Consider the following 21,957-nt stretch of genomic DNA (forward strand, 5'->3'; position numbering starts at 1 on the left):
TTCTGCCTCAAAGCGCTGCCGAAACACACACGCACACAAAAAAGTTAAGCCCGGATTTATTGCAGACGGATGCAATGTTGTTGGGCCGCTGATATAATTTCCCGAAAACGACAGAGTCTGTGATGTATTCTATGATAAAGAAACATAATTATCTGGTTATGTTAGTGTTCAAACGATAACTATTTCTTCCACCGATATGATAACCGACCACTTGCTGCTTCTCCAAACTGATAAAGATAACCAATATAATTTTATAATGGTTTATATCAGGGGTCTTGAACAATCCCCAGGCCAAGGACCCCTAAATTGATGGCTTGGAATTGGGACTCCCTACTTATGTATATTGTACTGTATATAATTGTGTTTTATATTAAACTCGTCTTATAATAGGATGCCTTTTTATTGTCACAGTACACAAGTACAAGTACAATGAGATTGAGATGAGATGCCATGTATAAATGTACCGTGTTATTGTGCAATCAATACTAAGATATTCAAATAAAACAGGTTCAAATATTCACGTTTTTTATTTGAAACAATATAACAACAGGAGATCATTCATGTTAATGAGTATTTAAAGACATAACATTTCTGGGTGGGTGATAAGTGCCAGGGCAAGGGGGGAGTGTTGGTGTCGAGCGACAAGCCTGTGTACACACAGGCTTGTCGCTCGACAAGACACAACAACGCAGGGTTGTTGTGTTTTGATATTAGTTCAATTTGTAGTTGATCAAATTTATTTTCCAGTCTGAACGCTGGAGAGGAAGATGGATAGGGGTTACCTTTTAGCTTAGCTGTTAGTCTGACCCGACAACCGCGTCCGATTGAGCCGCCTCCACTTGGCTTAATGTTGCTACGCGGGTCCGCTGCATTGTAGGCTGCTGAGTCTTCCCGAGCGCTGTGATACGAGGTTACTAAACGCTCACGAGTGTCGTAGTCACAAACTCAAAGTCACTTGATGAACGTAATTTCAGCAAGTGCTGGCAAACGTATGTTAATTTTCTTTGGATATTGATTATTTTTAATTTTGTAGGCAAAGTATTTGGTCACAAAAATCTATGACAGTCACAACCCAATGCAACAGCAGGCGCTGACGACCAGCACGCCGCTGAATGAGACGGCGCTTCTTATCGGTCCAGTTTTTTTTCAATATTGGACCGATCAGTGTGACGTCATTTTCCCCCCAATATCGGTCGATAATTATCGGTCCTAATAGTTATTGTGCGTACCTAGTTGAAACGTACAAGCTCTACTCTGAACTCTACAAACGTACAAGCTCTACTCTCTCTACAAGCTCTACTCTGAACACTCACATTAGCAGTGACATAACATGAACAATATGAGGGGTGTCCTGGCTGGTCCACCAATATTTCAGACCACTGAACTACGTGGTCAGGGCTTGCTATTCTTGTTGTTATAAGCAATGGATCATCAAAAACAATGTGTGAAGGATTAGACAGCTAGTGCCCTCTGTTATTGTGTTTGAAACCCACTTTAAACATGCGGCCTGTTCACTTTTACATTATTATTTGAAACTCTGATCAATCCTCTAATGCGCAACAAAGAGGATCTGTTCAAACCACAAACGTGTTGAGTCATTTGCCCAACGGATGAGCGCTTATCAGCTGTGATGTGACACATCTACACAAATAATCATCATTAGCTTTTATCAGTGATGAATTCAAAGTGAATGAATCCAAACAGTCTTCTATCTCTCTGAGCTAAAATGCGCTGACACGCAACAACAGGTGCTTCTTGGAGTGAACAAGTGTATTGGGGGAGGGCTTCAGTAAGTAAGCGCATATAGGGAGGGAAGGGGGACACGTGTGTGTTTCTATCCTCAACATGTGTGCATGTTAAGCCCTGCTTTAATTAGATAGTGAATGCCGCCGAATGTTATTCTGCCACCCACACCCAAACATATGTATGCACACACCTCATTATGTCAACAGAAAACAGATTGCTTTCATTCGTGACCCACCCTAAACAACCACTTTAAAACTTTTAAGACTTCAAATGCTGCACCATAGAAATACAAGAACATCGGGCCCAACATTACTAACAATCTCTGTGGTAGCTTCTCATGACCTTCGTCACACAGCTTGGTAGTTTATACATACAGACAGTGCATGTCATATGTGGCCTAGAAAGACTGAATGAAAGAAGAAGTTTATGAGGTTAAATGCTCATTTTAAAATGATGTTTTGACTCACCTGGCCTCCAGTGTGGGTCTTATGATACATGTTAAGTTCTTGCGGACACCCAGATTTTGACTGTGCTGTAGCCTATTGCAGTTCCCCCATACAGATTTCGCAACCTTTTGAACATTTTTAGTGGTGGTTCCCCTTCCAAAGCAAAAAAATTCAGTCACAGCTCTCTGCTTTTGATGGGCATCGAAAATGACATCATTTCTAAAATGGCTGACAGGAAGAGCCAAACTTTTTATTGTATTTTAAATAAACCTTCAAACAAGTATTTAAAATACAAACCGTGACCATTTCTGGGGGCGGGGGGGATCAATTGTTACCAGGTTAGATTAAATTTGGCGTATTAGTAGGTTAAATTAATTGGGCTCATTACTTTCTGACTGACTGTATGTTCCTTGCGATTGAATGGCAACCAGTCCAGGGTGTACCCCGGCCTACATTATGCCTGAGTCAGTGGTGATAGCTCACCCGTGATCCTATTGAGGACAAGCATTATAGAAAATAAATGGATGGATGAATTTCAACTCTCCTTGTGAAAAGTCTTTGTGTATGAGGGTTATCACAGATGTAGTTTCAGAGCAGCGTTAATAGTGTTATTTGTTGTATATAGTGGGTACGGAAAGTTTTCAGACCCCCTTAAACTTTTCACTCTTTGCTATATTGCAGCCATTTTTTAAAATAATTTAAGTAAATTTTTTTGCCTCATTAATGTACACACAGCACCCCATATTGACAGAAGTTTGCTGATTTTTTAAAAAGAATATAGAATATAATATCACACAGCTACAAGTATTCAGACCCTTTCCTGTGACACTCATATATTTAACTCGGGTGCAGTCCATTTCTTCTGATCATCCTTAAAATGGTTCTGCACCTTCACTGGAGTCCAGCTGTGTTTGATTATACTGATTTGACTTGATTAAGAAAGCCACACACCTGTCTATATAAGACCTTACAACTCACAGTGCATGTCAAAGCAAATGAGAATCAAAGGAACTGCCTGAAGAGCTCAAAGACAGAATTGTGACAAGGCACAGATCTGGCTAAGGTTACAAAAAAAAATTCTGCTGCACTTAAGGTTCCTAAGAGCACAGTGGCCTCCATAATCCTGAAATCGAAGACGTTTGGGACGACCAGAACCCTTCCTAGAGCTGGCCGTCCGGGAAAACTGGGCAATCGGGGGAGAAGAGCCTTGGTGAGAGAGGCAAAGAAGAACCCAAAGATCACTGTGGCTGAGCTCCAAAGATGCAGTCGGGAGATGGGAGAACGTTCTAGAAAGTCAACCAGCACTGCAGCCCTCCACCAGTTGGGGCTTTATGGCAGAGTGGCCCGACGGAAGCCTCTCCTCAGTGGAAGACACATGAAAGCCCGCATGGAGCTTGCTAAAAAAACACCTGAAGTACTCCAAGATGGTGAGAAATAAGATTCTCTGGTCTGAGGAGACCAAGATAGAAATTGTTGGCCTTAATTCTAAGTGGCATGTGTGGAGAAAACCACACACTGCTGATCACCTGTCCAATACAGTCCCAACAGTGAAGCATTGTGGTGACAGCATCACGCTGTGGGGGTGTTTTTCAGCTGCAGGGACGGGACGACTGGTTGCTATTGAAGGAAAGAGGAATGGGGCCAAGTACAGGGATATCCTGGACGAAAACCTTCTCCAGAGTCCTCAGAAGCTCAGACTGGGCCGAAGGTTCAGCTTAAAAAAAAGACAATGACCCTAAGCACACAGCTAAAATACCGAAGGAGTGGCTACAGAACAACTGACTGAAACCCAATTGAGCATCTCTGGAAAGACCTGAAAATGGCTGCCCGCCAATGTTCAACATCCAACCTGACAGAACTGGAGAGGATCTGCAAGGAGGAATGGCAGATGATCCCCAAATCCAGGTGTGGAAACATTCACAAAAAGACTGAGGGCTGTATTAGCTCAAAAGGGTGATTTTACTAAATACTGAGCAAAGGGTCTGAATACTTATGGATGTGTGATAGTTCAGTTTTTCTTTTTGAATAAGTCTGCAAAAATTTCAACAATTCATTTTTTTTCTGTCAATATGGGGTGCTGTGTGTACAATAATGTGATTAATTTAAATTATTTTAGCAAATGGCTGCAATATAAAAAAGAGTGAACATTTTAAGGAGGTCTGAATACTTCCCGTACCCACTGTAGTTGGAGCTGTTCCTTCAGAATCATAATCATCTTTATTTGCCAAGTATGTCCAAAAACACACAAGGAATTTGTCTCCGGTAGTTGGAGCCGCTCTAGTACGACAACAGACAGTCAATTGACAGAGAACACTTTGGAGACATAAAGACACTGACAAAAAAACAGACACTGAGCAGTAAAGGGTTGCTAGTTATCTGGTAATTTTTTTTTTTTTTTTGACAATTGTGCAAAACGTCCTCTAGCACTTAGAGCAATTCAAATGACTAATATTGCAATAGTCCGGTGCAATGAACATTGTGCAAAGGGCGCCGAGACTTCAAGGAGTGTTTGCGGTTTAAAGTGACAAGGAGTGCGATAATCTGGGACAATGTTGGTTGTGCAAATGTTGCAGATACTCCTCAATCAGTGTGCAAATGGAGCAGATGCTACTCTGGCATGAGTGGCCAGTATATGCAAATAGTGCAGCATGGCGAGACAACTACAGTGAGTGCACGAGTACTGTATAATTGGCTCCACAGAAATGTGACAACGAACTCAAGTCAAAAAATTGCCAGCGTGTTGTAATGAAATTGTAGGTTAGGTGTTTAAGAAGTTGATAGCAACAGGGAAGAAGCTGTTGGAATGTCTGCTAGTTCTAGTTTGCATTGATCGGTAGCGCCTACCTGAGGGAAGGAGCTGGAAGAGCTGGTGACCGGGGTGCGGAGGGTCCGAGAGGATTTTGCATGCCCTTGTCTTAGTTCTGGCAGCGTGCAAGTCCTCAATGGTGGGTAGGGGGGTACCGACAACCCTTTCAGCAGTTTTGATTGTCCGTTGCAGTCGGAGTTTGTCCTTTTTTGTAGCAGCACCAAACCAGACTGTGATGGAAGAACACAGGACTGATTCGATGACCGCTGTGTAGAACTGTCTCAGCAGCTCCGGTGGCGGGCCGTGCTTTCTCAGAAACCGCAGGAAGTACATCCTCTGCTGGGCCTTTTTGAGGACGGAGTTGATGTTGGTCGCCCATTTCAGGTCCTGAGATACTGTAATTCACAGGAACTTGAAGGTCTCGATGGTTGACACAAGGCAGCTGGACAACGTGAGGGGCAGCTGTCGCGAAGGATGCCTCCTGAAGTCCACGATCATCTCTCCAGTCTTGAGCGTGTTCAGCTCCAGGTTGTTTCGGCTGCACCACAGCTCCAGCCGCTCCGCTTCCTGTCGATATGCAGACTCGTCACCGTCCTTGATGAGGCCGATGATAGTGGTGTCATCTGCAAACTTCAGGAGTTTGACAGTCTGGTGCGCTGAGGTGCAGTCGTTCGTGTAGAGAGAGAAGAGCAGCGGAGAGAGGACACAACCTTGGGGCGCCCCAGTGCTGATGCTGCGTGTGGATGAGGTGACCTCCCCCAGCCTGACCTGCTGTGTCCTGCCCGTCAGAAAGCTGTAAATCCACTGGCAGACGGCAGGTGAGACGCTGAGCTGGAGAACCTTGGATGAAAGGAGTTCAGGGATGATGGTGTTGAACGCTGAGCAGAAGTCCACGAACAGGATCCTCGCGTAGGTCCCTGCACTGTCTAGGTGTTCTTGGATGAAGTGCAGTCCCATGTTGACTGCATCATCCGCAGACCTGTTCGCTTGGTAGGCAAACTGTAGGGGGTCCAGCAGGGGACCTGTGACACTCTTGAGGTGGTCCAGCACGAGACGTTCAAAGGACTTCATGACCACAGATGTCAAAGCGACAGTCCTGTAGTCATTTAGACCCGAGATTGCAGGTTTCTTGGGGACTGGAATGATGGTGGAGCGTTTGAAACAGGATGGTACTTCGCACAGTTCCAGAGATCTATTGAAAATCTGTGTGAAGACTGGAGCGAGCTGGTCCGAGCAGACTTTGAGGCAGGATGGGGACACATGGTCTGGGCCTGCGCTTTGTTAATCTTTTGTTGTTTGTTTGTGTACAATAGACATAGAAAGCAAAAAAATAAAAAATAAAAAATCAGTTACATGTGCCACAACAACTACACTTTATTTCCCAAAGTATTTACAAGTACAGTATATGACAAAGCTTTCCTTGTGGGAAGTTAATTGATTTCTCAGTGTGTCTCGAGACTGGTCTAACACCTGGCGCCTGAGGTAGTATTGCAGGTTGCTCTGCTCAGTTGATCTGGGACTCCAAAATTCAAGGGCATGAGGGGTATGTATTGTTGTGCTGGGATGCTGCACGTTTGCCCACGTGATGTAAACAAGATCTGCCTTACCAGCAACCACACCCTCAGATGCCCCTCTTCTCTTGTCGTCCTTCCTGTTAGTGAGTCACAGAATCAGCAGATTAAAAAGCACCTTTTACCTCGTGGCTGCCTTTTTGATTGGCTGGTGTCTGAATAAGTGCTACAGAAACTGGATGGATGCATAGGCACGAGATGGAGCGATAGGAACAAAGGCATGCAACAGACCTGACCTGATAAAACAAATCGTTGTGTGCAGAAGCTCCAGACAGTGTCTGTCTACTGTATACGTAAGCAGGAAAGTACTGGAAAAAAATGCCTTTCCTGCATATTTTTCATCTTGTCCTTTTTTTCCTGCTACACTTTTTTTGTGCGTGGTTCCATCTTTTCTCTTATGGTATCTAATTTGCCACTTACTTCGGCTTCCCCACAATGCTAGCTATACTTGAAATAGTCTGTTGATCGTTTTCTCTTCCATCCATCCATTTTCCATACCGCTTCTCCTCACTAGGGTCGCGGCGCGCTGGAGTCTATCGCAGAGGCGGGGTATCTCGTGCCAAGGTCTTGTCTTTGTCTCACACAAACAGACACCAGCCAATCAAAAAGGCAGCCACTAGGTAAAAGGTGCTTTTTAATCTGCTGATTCTGTGACTCCATGCAAGAAGCGGGGGACACCCTGAACTGGTCACCAGCCAATCACAGGGCACATGTAAAGAAACAGCCATTCGCAGTCACTTACACACATATGGGCAATTTAGAGTCTTCAATTAACCTTACCATGCATGTTTTTGTGATGTTGGAGGAAACCGGAGTACCCGGGGAAAAACCCACGCAGGCACAGGGAGAACATGGAAACTCCACACAGGCGAGGCCGGATTTGAACCCGGGTCCTTAGAACTGTGAGGCAGATGTGCTAACCAGTCGTCCACCGTGTCGCCATTTTCACTTTATAAGCAAAATTATATCTGCATCAAAATGAAACAGTCCAATAAACATAGAAAGTGCTGGCATTTACATACACGCCAACAAAATTGTTGGTTCCTTACATTAAAGAAACTGAATGAACTTGAAACTGCCAAAAGTAATTCATTCATTCATTCATTTTCCATACCGCTTCTCCTCACTCGGGTCACGGGCGTGCTGGAGCCTATCGCAGCTATCTTTGGACGAGAGGCGGGGTACACCCTGAACTGGACGCCAGCCAATCGTAGGGCACAACAAACAAACAACCATTCGCCCTCACATTCCCACCTACGGGCAATTTATAGTCTTCAATTAACCTACCATGCAATTTTTTAGGGATGTGGGAGGAAACTGGAGTACCTGGAGAAAACCCACGCTGCAACGGCAGAGCATGCAAACTCCACACAGGCGAGGCCGGATTTAAACCCAGGTCCTCAGAACTGTGAGGTAGATGTTCTAACCAGTCATCCACCGTGCCACCCGACAAAAGTAACAATACATTAATGTACTGTAAATTAACCAGCAAAAATTGTCCTAGCTTTTTTTTCAGCTAGAAATAGCTACTGTATCTGTAGCCGGTCAGATTTAGGCAATATCTTGGTGACTATCATGATTATTATTGCAACAATACATCATCAGTAGGGTAAAACTATCCTGTTTCACGACTGTTAGATTTGTGGGCAAACAATCCAACGCTTGGTGAATTCTGCTTCACAATGATAGGCAGAGCTGATGTCAAAGGATCAAAAAGCAACGTCAGCTACTTGTCCCTGTGGTAACTTTTCTCACACCTCCTACTAAAATCTCTGCCGATATATAGCCTACTACCAATCACAGCAAAGCTTATTTAAATGTTGATTATTCATGACAAATCCAGTCGTTTTGGCCCAAGTAGAAGAGCTTGAAAAAGGTGTCTTGGGCATTTCCAACCAGAATTATCTTGCAAACCCAATAAAAAGACATAAAAGATTATTTAAACCTTTAACATGTATATGTAAATAGACTGTCAAAAATAAAATCAGATATATGCTTTCAATCGGAATTGGGCATTTGGAAAGAGACATTTACTATTTCTCTTCAGTTTGTTGTGTATTCCTGTCATGGCACACCGCATATGTCACAGTAACCTCATTAGCGTAAAACTAGTTGGTCAGTCTGCTCCTGTTGAGCTTTATGGGTGACAGGTCAAAGGGATAGAGAGCCTGTCTAGCAAGTGGAAGATTGAAAATTATTGCATAAAATTGTCAAGTTACTAGTGACCACACGTAAATAGTTATAGTATCATTAAAAAAAAAAAAAAAAAAAAAAAGCTGGTATCATGAACACTTCTAAGGGCTTTGGACTGTGGGAGAAAGCCTGTGTACCCGAGGAAACTCAGACACTGGGGAGACCATGCAAACGCCACATAGAAAGGTCCCAGCTAATGCAGATTTAAGCCACTAACACACAACTAATGACAAAGCTTTGATATTGGATCAGGGATGAGGCTGTTGTTTGTAGTTTGGCTTTGGCTTGATGACTAATATGTGGATTTTTGTGTGGGCCGAGCGCGTGTGCCTTCTGGCTTGCATCCATGTTGAAGTAGCCTAAGAACTTGTGCCCTGAGTGGATTAATGCATTGTGCTTCATTCCTCTAAAACAACCTCTGTGTGTGCAGTATGTGTGAAAGAGATTTCCTGTTTGATACCAGCACTGGCGGATCTTCTGTTCTGCACCCTCATATGAACATTAAAGGTCAGACCAGGACATGCAGTTTCGATAATAATCTGACAGGAAAAGCCACAGTGGGGGCATCCATTATGCCATGATCAAATGAAATTGTTAGACACTCCACCACTCTTGCCCTGAAAATCTAGCTTCCTTAATTACCTAGGTTTATAGTGACCCTTCTTTCAGTACAAAGATACATACATACAGATTCAGGAGTCACGAGTCCTGGGATCTCCATTAACCGTGATCCTATGAGTCCTCTGGCTGGTTCCTGCTAAGTACACAAGGTGAGTTAGGGAACTCACTGGAAGAACAGTGGACTCAGATAATTCGGTTAACTCGAACTCATTTTACCAGACTTACTGGAAAACATAACAATTGTTTGTACAGGTGTTTTTTTAAATATTAAATTCCATATATTTTTTTACATATTTATTTATTCTTTTCTATTCATCCTATTAGGGATAGGCGTGTACCGATACCAAGTATCGGCAGGCATTATTTCAAGGTCGCGAGTACTCATGAAGGCTGCCGACACCAGCCACCTATATTTAAGACGAAAAGAATCTACAGAGTAAATCCTCCTCCCCAGTAGTTGGCGCTACACTGCAGCGGTTTGACATCGGCGTATCATCATGTGCGAGAAGAAAGAAAGTCTTTGTTTACAATTATCTGTCTTTTGTTTCAACTAAAAATTGTATGTATCATAAGTCCTAGTGGTGTCGGTAATCGGTAACAGTGAGTACTCAAGATTGGCTACTCGTACTGGTATCAGTTTGGAAAAAAAGTGGTAACGAACATCCTGACATCTAATATCACTTTTTAAGTTGTATTTTGTTGTTTTTGGATATGTGTAATTTTAAAATAAATGTATGTAACCTAGTAATATGTAGGAGGATCTATATTTATAACACTCTGCAGCACATGCTTCACACTATATATTCTGTACTAGGCAAAATGTCTAAATAATTCCAAAACTGGAATTTGAAACCTATCCTATAAGACTACTTCACTTGAAACTTAGATAAAACCTTTTGCTAAGTTGAATATCTCTGCTGTTTCTCATGGGTGACAAGCTTTCACATGTGTCATCAGCAAAATTTCCCCCCTACCTCATCGTTTTAAACCAGACCAGGCCCTTTTTGTCCTGCATCCCAGCACAAGCTGCTAATCTCTTTCCATATTTGTCTAAGCATACACAGTCTACTGTGAAAAACACACTTGTAGATCATTGTGTAGTTACACTTTATGAACAATTGTTTCTTTTTCTGCTGAGTCCACCTTGTATAGTTCGGAAAGAATTCAAATAAAACATATTTGACCTACTTTTAGCCCCAAAATAACCTGGAAATTGTCAACCTAGGCATAGAGATGCATGGTTTACTGTATGTATGGCATTGAAAACATTACTACCCATTATCCTACTATAATTCTTCAGACCTGTCGGGCAGGCTTGCTGGATTTGTACATGCGTTGAGCTACAATATCTCTTCTTATCAACATGCAATGTACGTGTATGTACATGAAGTACAAATTAAAACATCAAAGCCCAGAAACAGTTTTTCTTCAGTTGGGCATGATAGACTTATGTCTGAATAACATATCTGATTTTTTTTCTCTCCATTTTTGACCCTACATGTGCACTGCTGATGAAGCGCTGTTTTTGTATTTTACGTGTGTGTATCTGCATTTTAAAAAAAATAAAAAATGTGCAAAAAGAAGCAGAAAAGGTTCCCTACAACCTTATGATGGCAAAAGACAATGCAGCCCAAAGTAGTAAATGAATAATGTCTAAGTACAGTACTTCTTAAAAACTATATACAGTACATGGAAATCACATACTGTTCCCATTTTTATATAATTGCTCAGTGAGAGCAACTGGCTCCCTCAGTCTAATGACAAACTCCTGTAATTATATTTTGGGTTTGAATCTCTGCTCAATAAAGAACAGGGACAGGTCAGGCTTCTGTTTATTGGAGACAATGCTTGAAGTACCTGCTTTGTCATGACTCAATTTATGTGTGCTGTGTGATGTAAAACTAGACAAGTATAACTTCACTTGTCTAGTTTTATATCCCCTCAACCACGAGTGCTGTCAGGTTCCCAGCAGAGTTGGCAGTGGAGCCATAATAAAAGGAGTGATGCCTAGTTACACCAGTCCTTGTAACATGCACTCAACCTTCATGTGCACAGTTATACTAGTACTTGTCCTTTTGGCTCATGTGCCTGTGGGTCAGGAAACCTTCTGGCTTGCTTCAGTCGATGTGCATTTGGGACTTAATGTGGGTGTGACCTTATAAATTCAGCTCATTAGAATGAACAGGAATTGTCCTGCTCTTGTTTGAACCTTTCAGGTAACACTTGGTCCAGCTGCCGAGCCCAATATCAGTTCTGATGGTTATTTTTAATTTCCGTACAATTCATCTTCTGGGTTATTGTTTTAGAACCACAGTTCTGATACTGGTGATGTATGTCATTAGATTTGTGCCACAATTACATACTTGTAACTGGAAGTATTGATTGCAAAAATGTACTGTATGTTTTGTGCGCACAAAAACATGTATTGTGGTGACAAAAACATGTTTTTGTAAGAAATTACAATTATTAATTACAAACAATTGTTTGAGAGGATATAGCTCGGTGAGGTCTGCGGACACATTTAAGTTGCCAGCGACGTTTCACTAGCTCATTTTTTATTTAACGCACGGATTGCTCAGGTGACCGTCTAAAACGCTTAATGTAAAAAGGTTTAACGTCATTTAATGTCATGAAACTGCATTCAATCGTCACCAAATTGTATGTGGACATGTCTACCTACGCTCACTTCAACCCCTGAAAATATGACAATGATCGGCTCAACATTTTGGATTTTATGGATGTTAAGCCTTTTCCTGTATACCATCTATGGGAAAACATAGAGCTGAGTGCAGTATGGCTTTGAGGCTTATTTTTGTTTTGGTAAAATTTTGAATTCTATGTCGTCAGGGCAACGTCAGTATGTCCACGCCATATTCACTATGTGTTGGATGGTTTTGCTTTGTGAAAATACAGTGCAACTTTGTGTAAAACTTCATAGGAGCTGTTTCCCTCTGTCAGACGCCCTCTTTGGTATTGAACAGATTTAAAGTGCAAATGCAGCGTACTGCTTCAGTGTTGCCAACTTAGGAACAATACAATTTGCTCAATTTAGCTACTTTTCTGACCTCTCGAGCGACCCATTTACAGAAAAAGTAATGAACAACACATTTAGTGACTTTTTGTAGTGTTATTGTAGACTTTGAGAGTCCCTCTAGAGCAGGATATGTTAACTGCTCCGCATCCGGACTGTAACTGAATGGCGCTTTTGCAAAGACACCACTGGCTGACAATTTAACCATATTCTGCCCCAATTGACGTCACAATTAGCCTCCCTCATAGACACATTTTCAGAAATAGACAGATAGCAAAATATTTAATTGGTTGTGTAATTTCACACTCGATTGGTTGGCAGGCACTCCAAACTCCAACTATTATAACTAACAATAAACAAAAGTACGGAAAATGTACGAAACTACAGATCCGTGAAAAAGTATTGGCCCCCTCCTCAAATTCTTATATTTTTGCACAGTTTCTCGACTTTTAATGTTTAAGATCATCAAACAAATGTAAATATCACACAAATATAACCCAAGTTAATTTAAAAATGCTGTGGAAATCTCTGTGGAGATATTTTGGCCCACTCTTACTTGCAGAATTGTTTGAATTCAACAAAAATGGAAGCTTTTTGAGCATTAACACCCTTCTTAAGGCCATGCCATTGCATTTCAATCAGATTCAAGTATGGATTTTGACTAAGCCACTCCAAAACCTTCATTTTGTTTTTTAAGCCATTCAGAAGTTGACTTGCTGGTGTGTTTTGGATCGTTATCCTGCTGCAGAACCCAAGTGGGCTTTAGTTTGAGGTCACAAATTGATGACTGAACATTCTCCTTGAGGATTTCCTGTTAAAGTGCAGAATTCATGGTTCCATCAATCACAGCAAGGTGTCCAGGTCCTGAAGGAGCAAAGCAGCCCAAGACCATCACACTACCACCACCACGTTTGACTGTTGGTATGACGTTCTTTTTCTGAAATGCTGAGCTACATTTAGGGCAAATGTAACGAGACACAAACCTTCCAAAAAGGTGAACTTTCATCTCGTCAGTCATTATAATATTCTCACATAAGTCTTGGGAATCATTAAGATGTTTTTTTTTCTTTTTTTTCTTTTTTTTTTGCAAAGGTAAGACGAGCCTTAATGTTCTTTTTGGTCAGCAGTGGTGTTCTCCTCAGCCAAGGATGCCATTTTTGCCCAGTCTCTTCCTTATTGTTGTGTCATGAACAATGTTAATTGAGGGAAGGGAGGCCTGCAGTTCTTTAGAAGTTGTCCTGAGTTCCTTTGTGGCCTCCTGGATGAGTCATCGGTGTTCTCTTTGGGTAATGTTTGTAGGGCAGCCACTCCTTGGAAGGTTCACCAGCGTTCCATGTTTTCTCCATGTGAGGATAATCGCTCTCCCTCTGTTTCACTGGAATCCCAAAGCTTTAGAAATGGCCTTTGTAATCTTTTCCAGACAGATAGATGTCAATTACTTTATTTCTGGACTGTTCTGTAATTTCTCTGGATCGTGTCATTTTGTTGCAGCTTTATGAGATCTTTTGTCTGACCTGGTTTTGTCAGGACAGATATTGTTTAAGTGATATCTTGATTGAACAGGTCTGGAGGTAATCAGGCTTGGATATCATTAAAGAGATTCTGCCATTTCATTAAATGGAACACTTAAAAAAAAAAACTAATCCATTTTATTTCTCTCATAAAGTTAAGTACATTTGTGTTGAATGTCACTCCGTAATTTAAATATCTCACTGTCTTCCTCAGGTGCTGTGGACATTGCTGGTTGAAATCTCAGCACGGGTTTTGACCACAACTGACCCAGCTGATCTGCCCCTCCTCTCTCAACGCCACTATCAATACAAAAACCCAGATTCTGGCTCCCAGTTGGTCTGTGACAAGTGTCCGGCAGGTACCTATGTGTCTGTCCACTGTTCTCTAACTGCTGTTAGGGAGTGCAGCCCGTGCCCTGAAGGTACTTTCACACGAGGTGAGAACGGTGTTGCGCAATGCCATCACTGTGGGGCTCTATGTCCTGCAGGCCTCTTTGAAAAAGTACCCTGCACTACCACCCAGGACCGTGTGTGTACGTGCCCCCCGAACAGCTTCCTGTTGATGGAAGGTGTCACAGAGTGTAAGCCCTATTCGCTGTGCCCTCCTGGGACAAGGGTGAAAAAGCGGGGTAGTGAAACAGAAGATGTTATTTGTAAGCCGTGCACCAAAGGAACTTTCTCCAATGCGGAATCAAGTGCGCTCAAGTGCCGAGCCCATGCGGACTGCCGAGCTCAGGGGTTGACGCTGCTCATAGCGGGGACAAGAGAGACTGATAATCTCTGTGGACCCCTGTCTACAGACCCCTCATCTGCATCTTCCTCCACAGCCACTGCACAAGGACAAGAATTAGTGACATCGGAATCTTCCTCGTCACCATTAGATCACAAAGGTGAGAGCTTCTTAAGTGCCGTCACATTCGTGGAATCCCATTCAAGCGAGACGCTTCTTTAAGGGAGCACATTCTTAGGCATGGCAACAAAGTGGTCACGTCTACTTGCTCTAGGAATGTTAGTATTTGTGGTCATGAGGAGGTCAACTTCTTCTTCTTCTTCTTCACCGTTCCTCACCTCAATAATGTGTCGAATCAGGGAACATGAGTATTTCTCTCCCCCTTTTGTTTTCGCTGCCCTTCATCCTCCTCATCATCTCTTCTGTTAAGTCAGTGGGTAATTTCTGGGAATCAACCAGCCATACCCGGTTTCACTCCACCCCCACTGACACTCATACCTATAATGCTGTCAGTACTTTTTGTGTTTTGGCACGGGATTGATGACTCTCAATTACGTCACTAGTCAATGGGGATGAAGAAGGACCAATTTATTATGCACAGCAAAGGAGCAAAGGAACGAGTTGTATACAGCATTGTCTAACTGTATTTCTATTAATGTTATTTGAGGTTTTAAAGGCTTTTCTAAACCTCATAGTCAAGACAATGAGGTACCAGTTCCAGGTAAACAATGAATGTAACAAAAGGTTCACTGCACCATACTTGCAAGAAAACATTAATACTGGTCTCACTGAAAACTTTTAAATGACTTAAGCAGCTTTTGAGGCCGAAATATCAGGCTGTCGATGCTTTATTTCATTTGGTTTTAAAGAGTTTGGATGTATCCCAGCTGACTCTGGGCGAGAGGCGCGGTACACCCTGGCCTGGTCGCCAGCCAATCGCAGGGCACATATAAACAAACAACCATTTGCATTCACATCACACCTACAGGCAATTTAGAGTCTTCAATTAACCTACCGTGCATGTTTCTGGAATGTGGGAGGAAACCGGAGCACCCAGAGAAAACCCACGCAGGCACGGGGAGAACATGCAAACTCCATACAGGCAAGGCCGGATTTGAACCCACGTGCTTAGAACTGTGAGGCAGATGTGCTAACCAGTCGTCACCGTGCCGCCACTCTTGAACATGTTATTGAACTATAATAACTAACCCTAACCACACACATTTTGGGGTTTTAGATTTGACTGAATATATATATATATATATATATATATATATATATATATATATATATATATATATATATATATATATATTTCAAGGCGATTTAAAGAGAGTTTAAAGTTACAGTTCAAACAGTAACTCTCCGATTCAGTTCAAAAGAGAAGATTTTGTGTGGCTTGTGAAACACATTTTTTTCTCGAATTGTTGCTTTAATTCTTTGTTAAGGCTCAGCGGCATCCAACAAATTCAAGTAATTTCAATCAAACAGAAAATCAAAATGGGTATTTAGTTGCCAGTCTCAAGTATTAATGTAGAAGTTGTCTTTTAGAATCCAGTTGCAGTTATAAGAAATTAGGGTGAAAGTCTCCACTTAAGGCAATCTTCCTGACACCATCCCACATCATTGTCCCAAATACAATATTTAATAGCGTGTAAGGGAGTGCAATGAAATCAGCTTTTGTCATCTTAAATCGTATTACAGAGTACGGTTCTAGCACCAAATCAGATGAAGTATCGAATACAATGATCCTAAAGAAGAGACATTTTACTTTATTATTTATTAAACATCATAAAACCTATTGGCAGCACGGTGGACGACTGGTTAGAGCGTCAGCATCACTGTTCTGAGGACCCGGGTTCAATCCCCGGCCCCGCCTGCGTGGGTTTTCTCCGGGCACTCCGGTTTCCTCCCACATCCCAAAAACATGCATTAATTGGAGACTCTAAATTGCCCGTAGGCATGACTGTGAGTGCGAATGGTTGTTTGTTTCTATGTGCCCTGCGATTGGCTGGCAACCAGTTCAGGGTGTATCCCGCCTCCTGCCCGATGACAGCTGGGATTGGCTCCAGCACGCCCGCGACCCTAGTGAGGAGAAGCGGCTCAGAAAATGGATGGATGGATGGATAAAACCTTTTGATATTTATTAAAGGATCCTATTGACATGAACCAAGACAGGTTTCCAGATAAAATCGCTCAGTGTCATCATTCCACAGTAAAATAAATGTTTAATTCAGACCTTAATTAACATACATATATATTTATTTATTTATTTTTGCACTGGATGAAGACAGGCAGCATGGTGGACAAATGGTTGTAGCGTCTGGCTCACAGTTCTGAGGACCGGGGTTCAATCCCCGGCCCCACCTGTGTGGAGTTTCCATGTTCTCCCTGTGCCTGCGTAAGTTTTCTCCAGGCACTCCGGTTCCCTCCCACATCCCAAAAACATGCATGGTAGGTTAATTAACAATTAATTTGCCCATAGGTATGAATGTGAGCGCGAATGGTTGTTTGTTTGTATGTGCCCTGCGATTGGCTGGCAACCAGTTCAGGGTGTACCCCGCCTCCTGCCTGATGATAGCTGGGATAGGATCCAGCACGCCCGCGACCCTACTGAGGAGAAGCGGCTCAGAAAATTGATGGATGGATGGATGGATGGATGGATGGATGAAGACAAAAATAACCCACATATTCAAAGAGAACATGCAAAGTCCATACAAAAGACATCATTGATTGGACCTGAGATGACCTTCTTAGGTTCAAGTAGCTGGGGAGGTTTTGCACCTTGCTCAGGGTACAAATAAATCCCTCTCCAGAATCAAGTCCCATTTTCGGAAGGTAGAAGGAAGTACAAAAGGTTTTTGGTTGAAATGTATTTGAATGTTCTGTTGATTAGAGGAGATCTTGTGATGGGAACAGCTGAATGACAGTTCTTACCGTAATTTCTCGTGTATAATACACGCTCGAGTGTAATGCGCACCCCCAAATGGACTCCAAAAATCAGGATAACCCTTCTTCCTATATATAATGCACACCCATGACTTTATAACAAGTGACATATTTATATTCAATAAATGTTAATGCTGACCCTCTCCTAATTAGTTTTTCTCATAAATTCTGATCAGTAATATTAATACTGAGGTTTACTTGTTCTTTAACAATGTATTTAATATTGTGGGGCACCCTAGTGTTTAGTTTTAACACTGCGACTTTAAAACTAATTTATGGGTATTCTAAAACATATATACTCATCTACCTAATTTCATTGTGAAATAATTTCTAACTTTACTATACGTATGTATAATACGCACTATTGACCTTTGAAGATTTTTGGGAGAAAAATGTGCATTATACATGAGAAATTACGGTAATCACTAGAATTCAGTACACTCAAAAGAAATTAAGTGCTTTGTCTTTCAGTATATGAGTCATCCCTGTGGTTCATTCACTTTGTAACACATACTGAGGCACAGTGCCATAGTACACAGTCATTAGCGAGACAAGCAGCTTTACTTTAAGTAGTATACATGCGCTATACTTACTGCACGGTGAACACGAGTCCTATTTCTTTTATATCGCAGTATTTGCCAAATATTGTAAACTAGGAAAGGTGGGGAGATTTATAAAACGAAACTCCACCTCCGGCTGGCATGCTCACAGCTGAGCTCAACTGAAATGTGAAATGTTGAATGGAATTATTACATTTAGTACGTTCACTCGAAAGATTTGTTTGTTTGAACAAATCGTTTTTGAACGACCAAACCCTAAGGGGGCAGCACATAGTAGTTAGGGTTTCTGTCTCAGAGTCAAGAGGTCCTGGGGTTGAATTTTGGCTGAGGCCTTTTTGTGTAGCGTTTGCATGTTCTCCCAGTGCGTTTGTGTGTTTTCTCTGGGTACTTTGGCTTCCGCTCCCATTCCCAAAGCATACTGAAGACACTAAAGTGTGAATGATTATTTTGTCCATGTATCGTGTGGCTCACTGGCTATCAGTCCAGGGTGTACCCCACCTCTCGCCCAATGTCGGCTGGGATTGGCTCCAGCTCTCCCTCCATCATGCTCTTAGTTTCATTAACCCAGGTTTGGGCGAGTTGATTGAGAATGTGAATTGCATTCCTTATCTCAATTATTTCTTGACTTGTGGTATTTGTTCTCACTCATCCCTTCCTCTTCATTTTTATCCTTGTGTCTCAACCCAGGCATCAACAGCCGTTCAGCTGCCATTCAATTTAGGGAAAACCAAGGTGGGAAACTAGAGGGTATAATTCGCAGTCGTGCAACAAGCACCATTCCAGCAATCTGTGACACCCCTCACACTTCACCTCCCACAGCCCGAAAACATCTGGTGCATCGCAAGCAACCTTGGGACGAACCAAATTCCAACACCTTGCATGGGCCCAACAAGCGGACAATAGAAGGATTCGACGGTTCAGAGGTCAGGGTTGGGATGGGAATCAGTAAGATTGCTGTGCAGTCGAACAGAGACAGAGTTTCCAATTACAACCGTCCCACTCGAAGAGGATCCCCACGGCCGAGCACTCGTGATCACTTCGATATAAACGAGCACCTCCCCTGGATGATTGTCCTGCTGCTCCTGCTCGTTCTGGTGGTGATTGTGATGTGCAGTGTGAAACGGAGTTCCCATGTGCTGAAGAAAGGCCCAATGCAGGACCCGAGCAGTATCGTGGAAAGGGCAATTCAGAAGAAACCATCTGTGCCCTCTGGACAGGTCAAAGAGAAGTGGATCTATTACTCTAATGGACAAGGTTAGTCTGCTGCTACAATCACTTGTTACATAATTGGTACTTAAGATCCTGCCTGGATGCATGACTTAGAATAGCCTTTCATCTCAGCTCACCAAAACCACTTTTTTGACTTAAACATGATTTTTAAAGACATGAGTACTGGGATCAGTGTAAGCAATCCAGCCACAGTGATGGCGGGTCACATTTTGAGTTTGCAGTGGACTAAAGAAATGTCATTGAGTTGTTGGAGGGGTGACATTAGAGGGGTGACAGTCTGCACCCAGACTACTTCAGCTCAGTGGCACAACACCAAACCCATTTTTCACACTGAAAACCTCATAGTTTAAAGGTCAACAGTACCGGGGTTTACATGGAGCCTTCTAATCTGATTATAACTGATTTAGAAGCCCAAACCAAATGAAAATGCTCCATATCAACACCTCAGTTGGAATAAACAGACCAAATCTGAACTCTGGTTTCACAGGAGTGGAATATTCCTTTTGCCAAACCGATCAGAAGTACATTTTCATCATGTAAACTGTGAATCGGAATGGTGTCAGGCTGCACTCTGTCTGTGCATGCTCTGCCTTGACGTAAATTGCGTGTTTATGCACTTATCTATGGCGTCTTCCAACCAGAGCTCCAATGTGACAGAGATCTTATTAAATACTGTTTTTATCAAGCAGTTGTTTTATTATAAGTGTAAAAACAATCCCAACTAGACAACTGACCTCCATCTCTATAAAGGATTTGACGTTCACGTCAATGTGCGCATGTCACACGGCTGTTCTGATTAAATGTAGTGCACATGTATACACTCAATCAGAATAAATCACACCAACAGTTGGCCAGAGATCTTCAATCAGAATTACAAAAAAAATAAAGAAATAAGTAAAATCTGCATGTAAACCCGGCCAATAAGGCAGTTCTAGGCCTAGGTAATGCTTCTAGTTACATCACTATTATAGACCCACTCTAGGTGGGTGAGCTGATCAATGCTGCCCTGAGGCTTATGGCGTGGAGGGCACTGGTTACACAAGAAGGGCCATTATAGAAGAACATTGCTGTCGCTTTCAACACAGGCTTCCACACAACACTCAAGTTTCACCAACAACTGCTTTCTGTCTCCCTTATATTCTTGCCTGCTCTGTTGACGCCCCTTTAAAAGAAAAGAAAAAAAAAAGTCCAGTCACGATTCTGTTCTCTGGTTCCTTCCCGGCATTATGTCTCGATGGTCCTTTACATTTGTTGCAATGCCCTCCTGTCTCAGAGTCAGTTTTTCTTGTTCTCTGGCTCTCTTGTGCATATCTGTTGACATAACAGCAAGAAGTAACAGGTGGAGAGCTCATTTTCCCACAGAGAGAAGGAAAGACACACTTTAAAACAGGTTGTTTGTAGTGCATACACTGTATGTGTGTGCATGTGTGTGTGTGCTCACGCACTAAGATAAAGAAAAACCCTCCCTGTCTCTGCTCAGTGACTGACCACAGCAAACTGGAATTATCTGGTTTCAGCTGCATCGAGTTTTGTTGTTTTTGTACATGCACAGGTCAAACAGGCCCCCAACAGAGAGACAAAGAGATGCACAGCATTGATAGAATGATGTGAAAAAGACAGTGGTCAAAATATTAGACTTGTAAGTGGAGTATGTGTGTTCAGGAAGTTGCGAGGAAGAAAATTCTAAAATGCATTGTCGTAGATCCTCTCTAGTCAACTTTGTCTCGATCATAAAAATTTTATTACCTGTACATTACATAAATAGTGAGTGTGAATGGTTGTCTGTCTCCATATATGCCCTTTGATTGACCAGCGACCAGTTCAAGAATGTTATCTGCCTTTCACCCAAAGTCAAATAAAGGATAAGCAGTATTAAAACAATTGAAAGATACATGGATTTTAACATTCTTAAATGTCATAAAAGTGTGAAAATAAGTTAACATCCCTGTAAAGGGAAAATGTCTTGTAAATTTGACAAACCACAGAGAAGATTTTTGTTCACAACCCTGCCAAATTAAAAATGTTCAAGAAAATCACCAAGTATAGAAAATTAAGTTTCAAAATGATTAAATTCAAACCATTATCTCTGCTATCGAACACTGTGGGCAGGGATTATCATTAACACCTGCCAACCCGTCAAGTCCGGTTGAATTTCAGTACTAGCCAATTTGGTGGGTTATATTTCGATCGGGACATATCTGTCAGCATCCCTATCAACACCCCCAAGGAACGCCACCCCCCATCATCCTCTGCTGCTCCGGCTTCACAGCCATCTTGATGACACAGGTCCTGGAACCTTTCTGACATACTTCGTATCTCAAATGATTCCTAATAATTCCCCCTCATTAAGCCAAAAATGCTATAAAGGCTGAGTTTTCAGTGTTTGTACATTGTGCTCATGGGTGTTTTTCTGATTGTATGACTAATCTTGTGCCCATGTGTATGTATTTAAATGCCGAAACGTATGCACATGAATAACAACCCAAAAGACATTTTACACTGCCATTTACCTTCTGGAACAATAAATAAAACAGCTTTTTAATCCTTTCAAGGCGCATGGTTG

The 21,957-nt window shown here is 42.1% G+C and overlaps 1 protein-coding gene across 3 annotated transcripts in view; it reads left to right on the forward strand.

Annotated features, from left to right (window-relative positions):
• The window catches only part of tnfrsf21 (tumor necrosis factor receptor superfamily, member 21), a 210,674-nt gene that overhangs the window by 2,180 nt on the left and 186,537 nt on the right, over positions 1-21,957 (forward strand). For 2 of the 3 annotated variants that reach the window (XM_061704192.1, XM_061704194.1), the window contains exons 2-3: positions 14,140-14,815; positions 18,852-19,418. In XM_061704192.1, the coding sequence (XP_061560176.1) occupies positions 14,140-14,815; positions 18,852-19,418 (1,243 nt within the window). The remainder of the gene's footprint in view (positions 1-14,139; positions 14,816-18,851; positions 19,419-21,957) is intronic. The other variant, XM_061704193.1, reaches the window with a different exon arrangement.

The sequence above is a fragment of the Phycodurus eques genome, chromosome 18 (genome assembly GCF_024500275.1).
Source record: "Phycodurus eques isolate BA_2022a chromosome 18, UOR_Pequ_1.1, whole genome shotgun sequence".
NCBI classification, from domain to species: domain Eukaryota; kingdom Metazoa; phylum Chordata; class Actinopteri; order Syngnathiformes; family Syngnathidae; genus Phycodurus; species Phycodurus eques.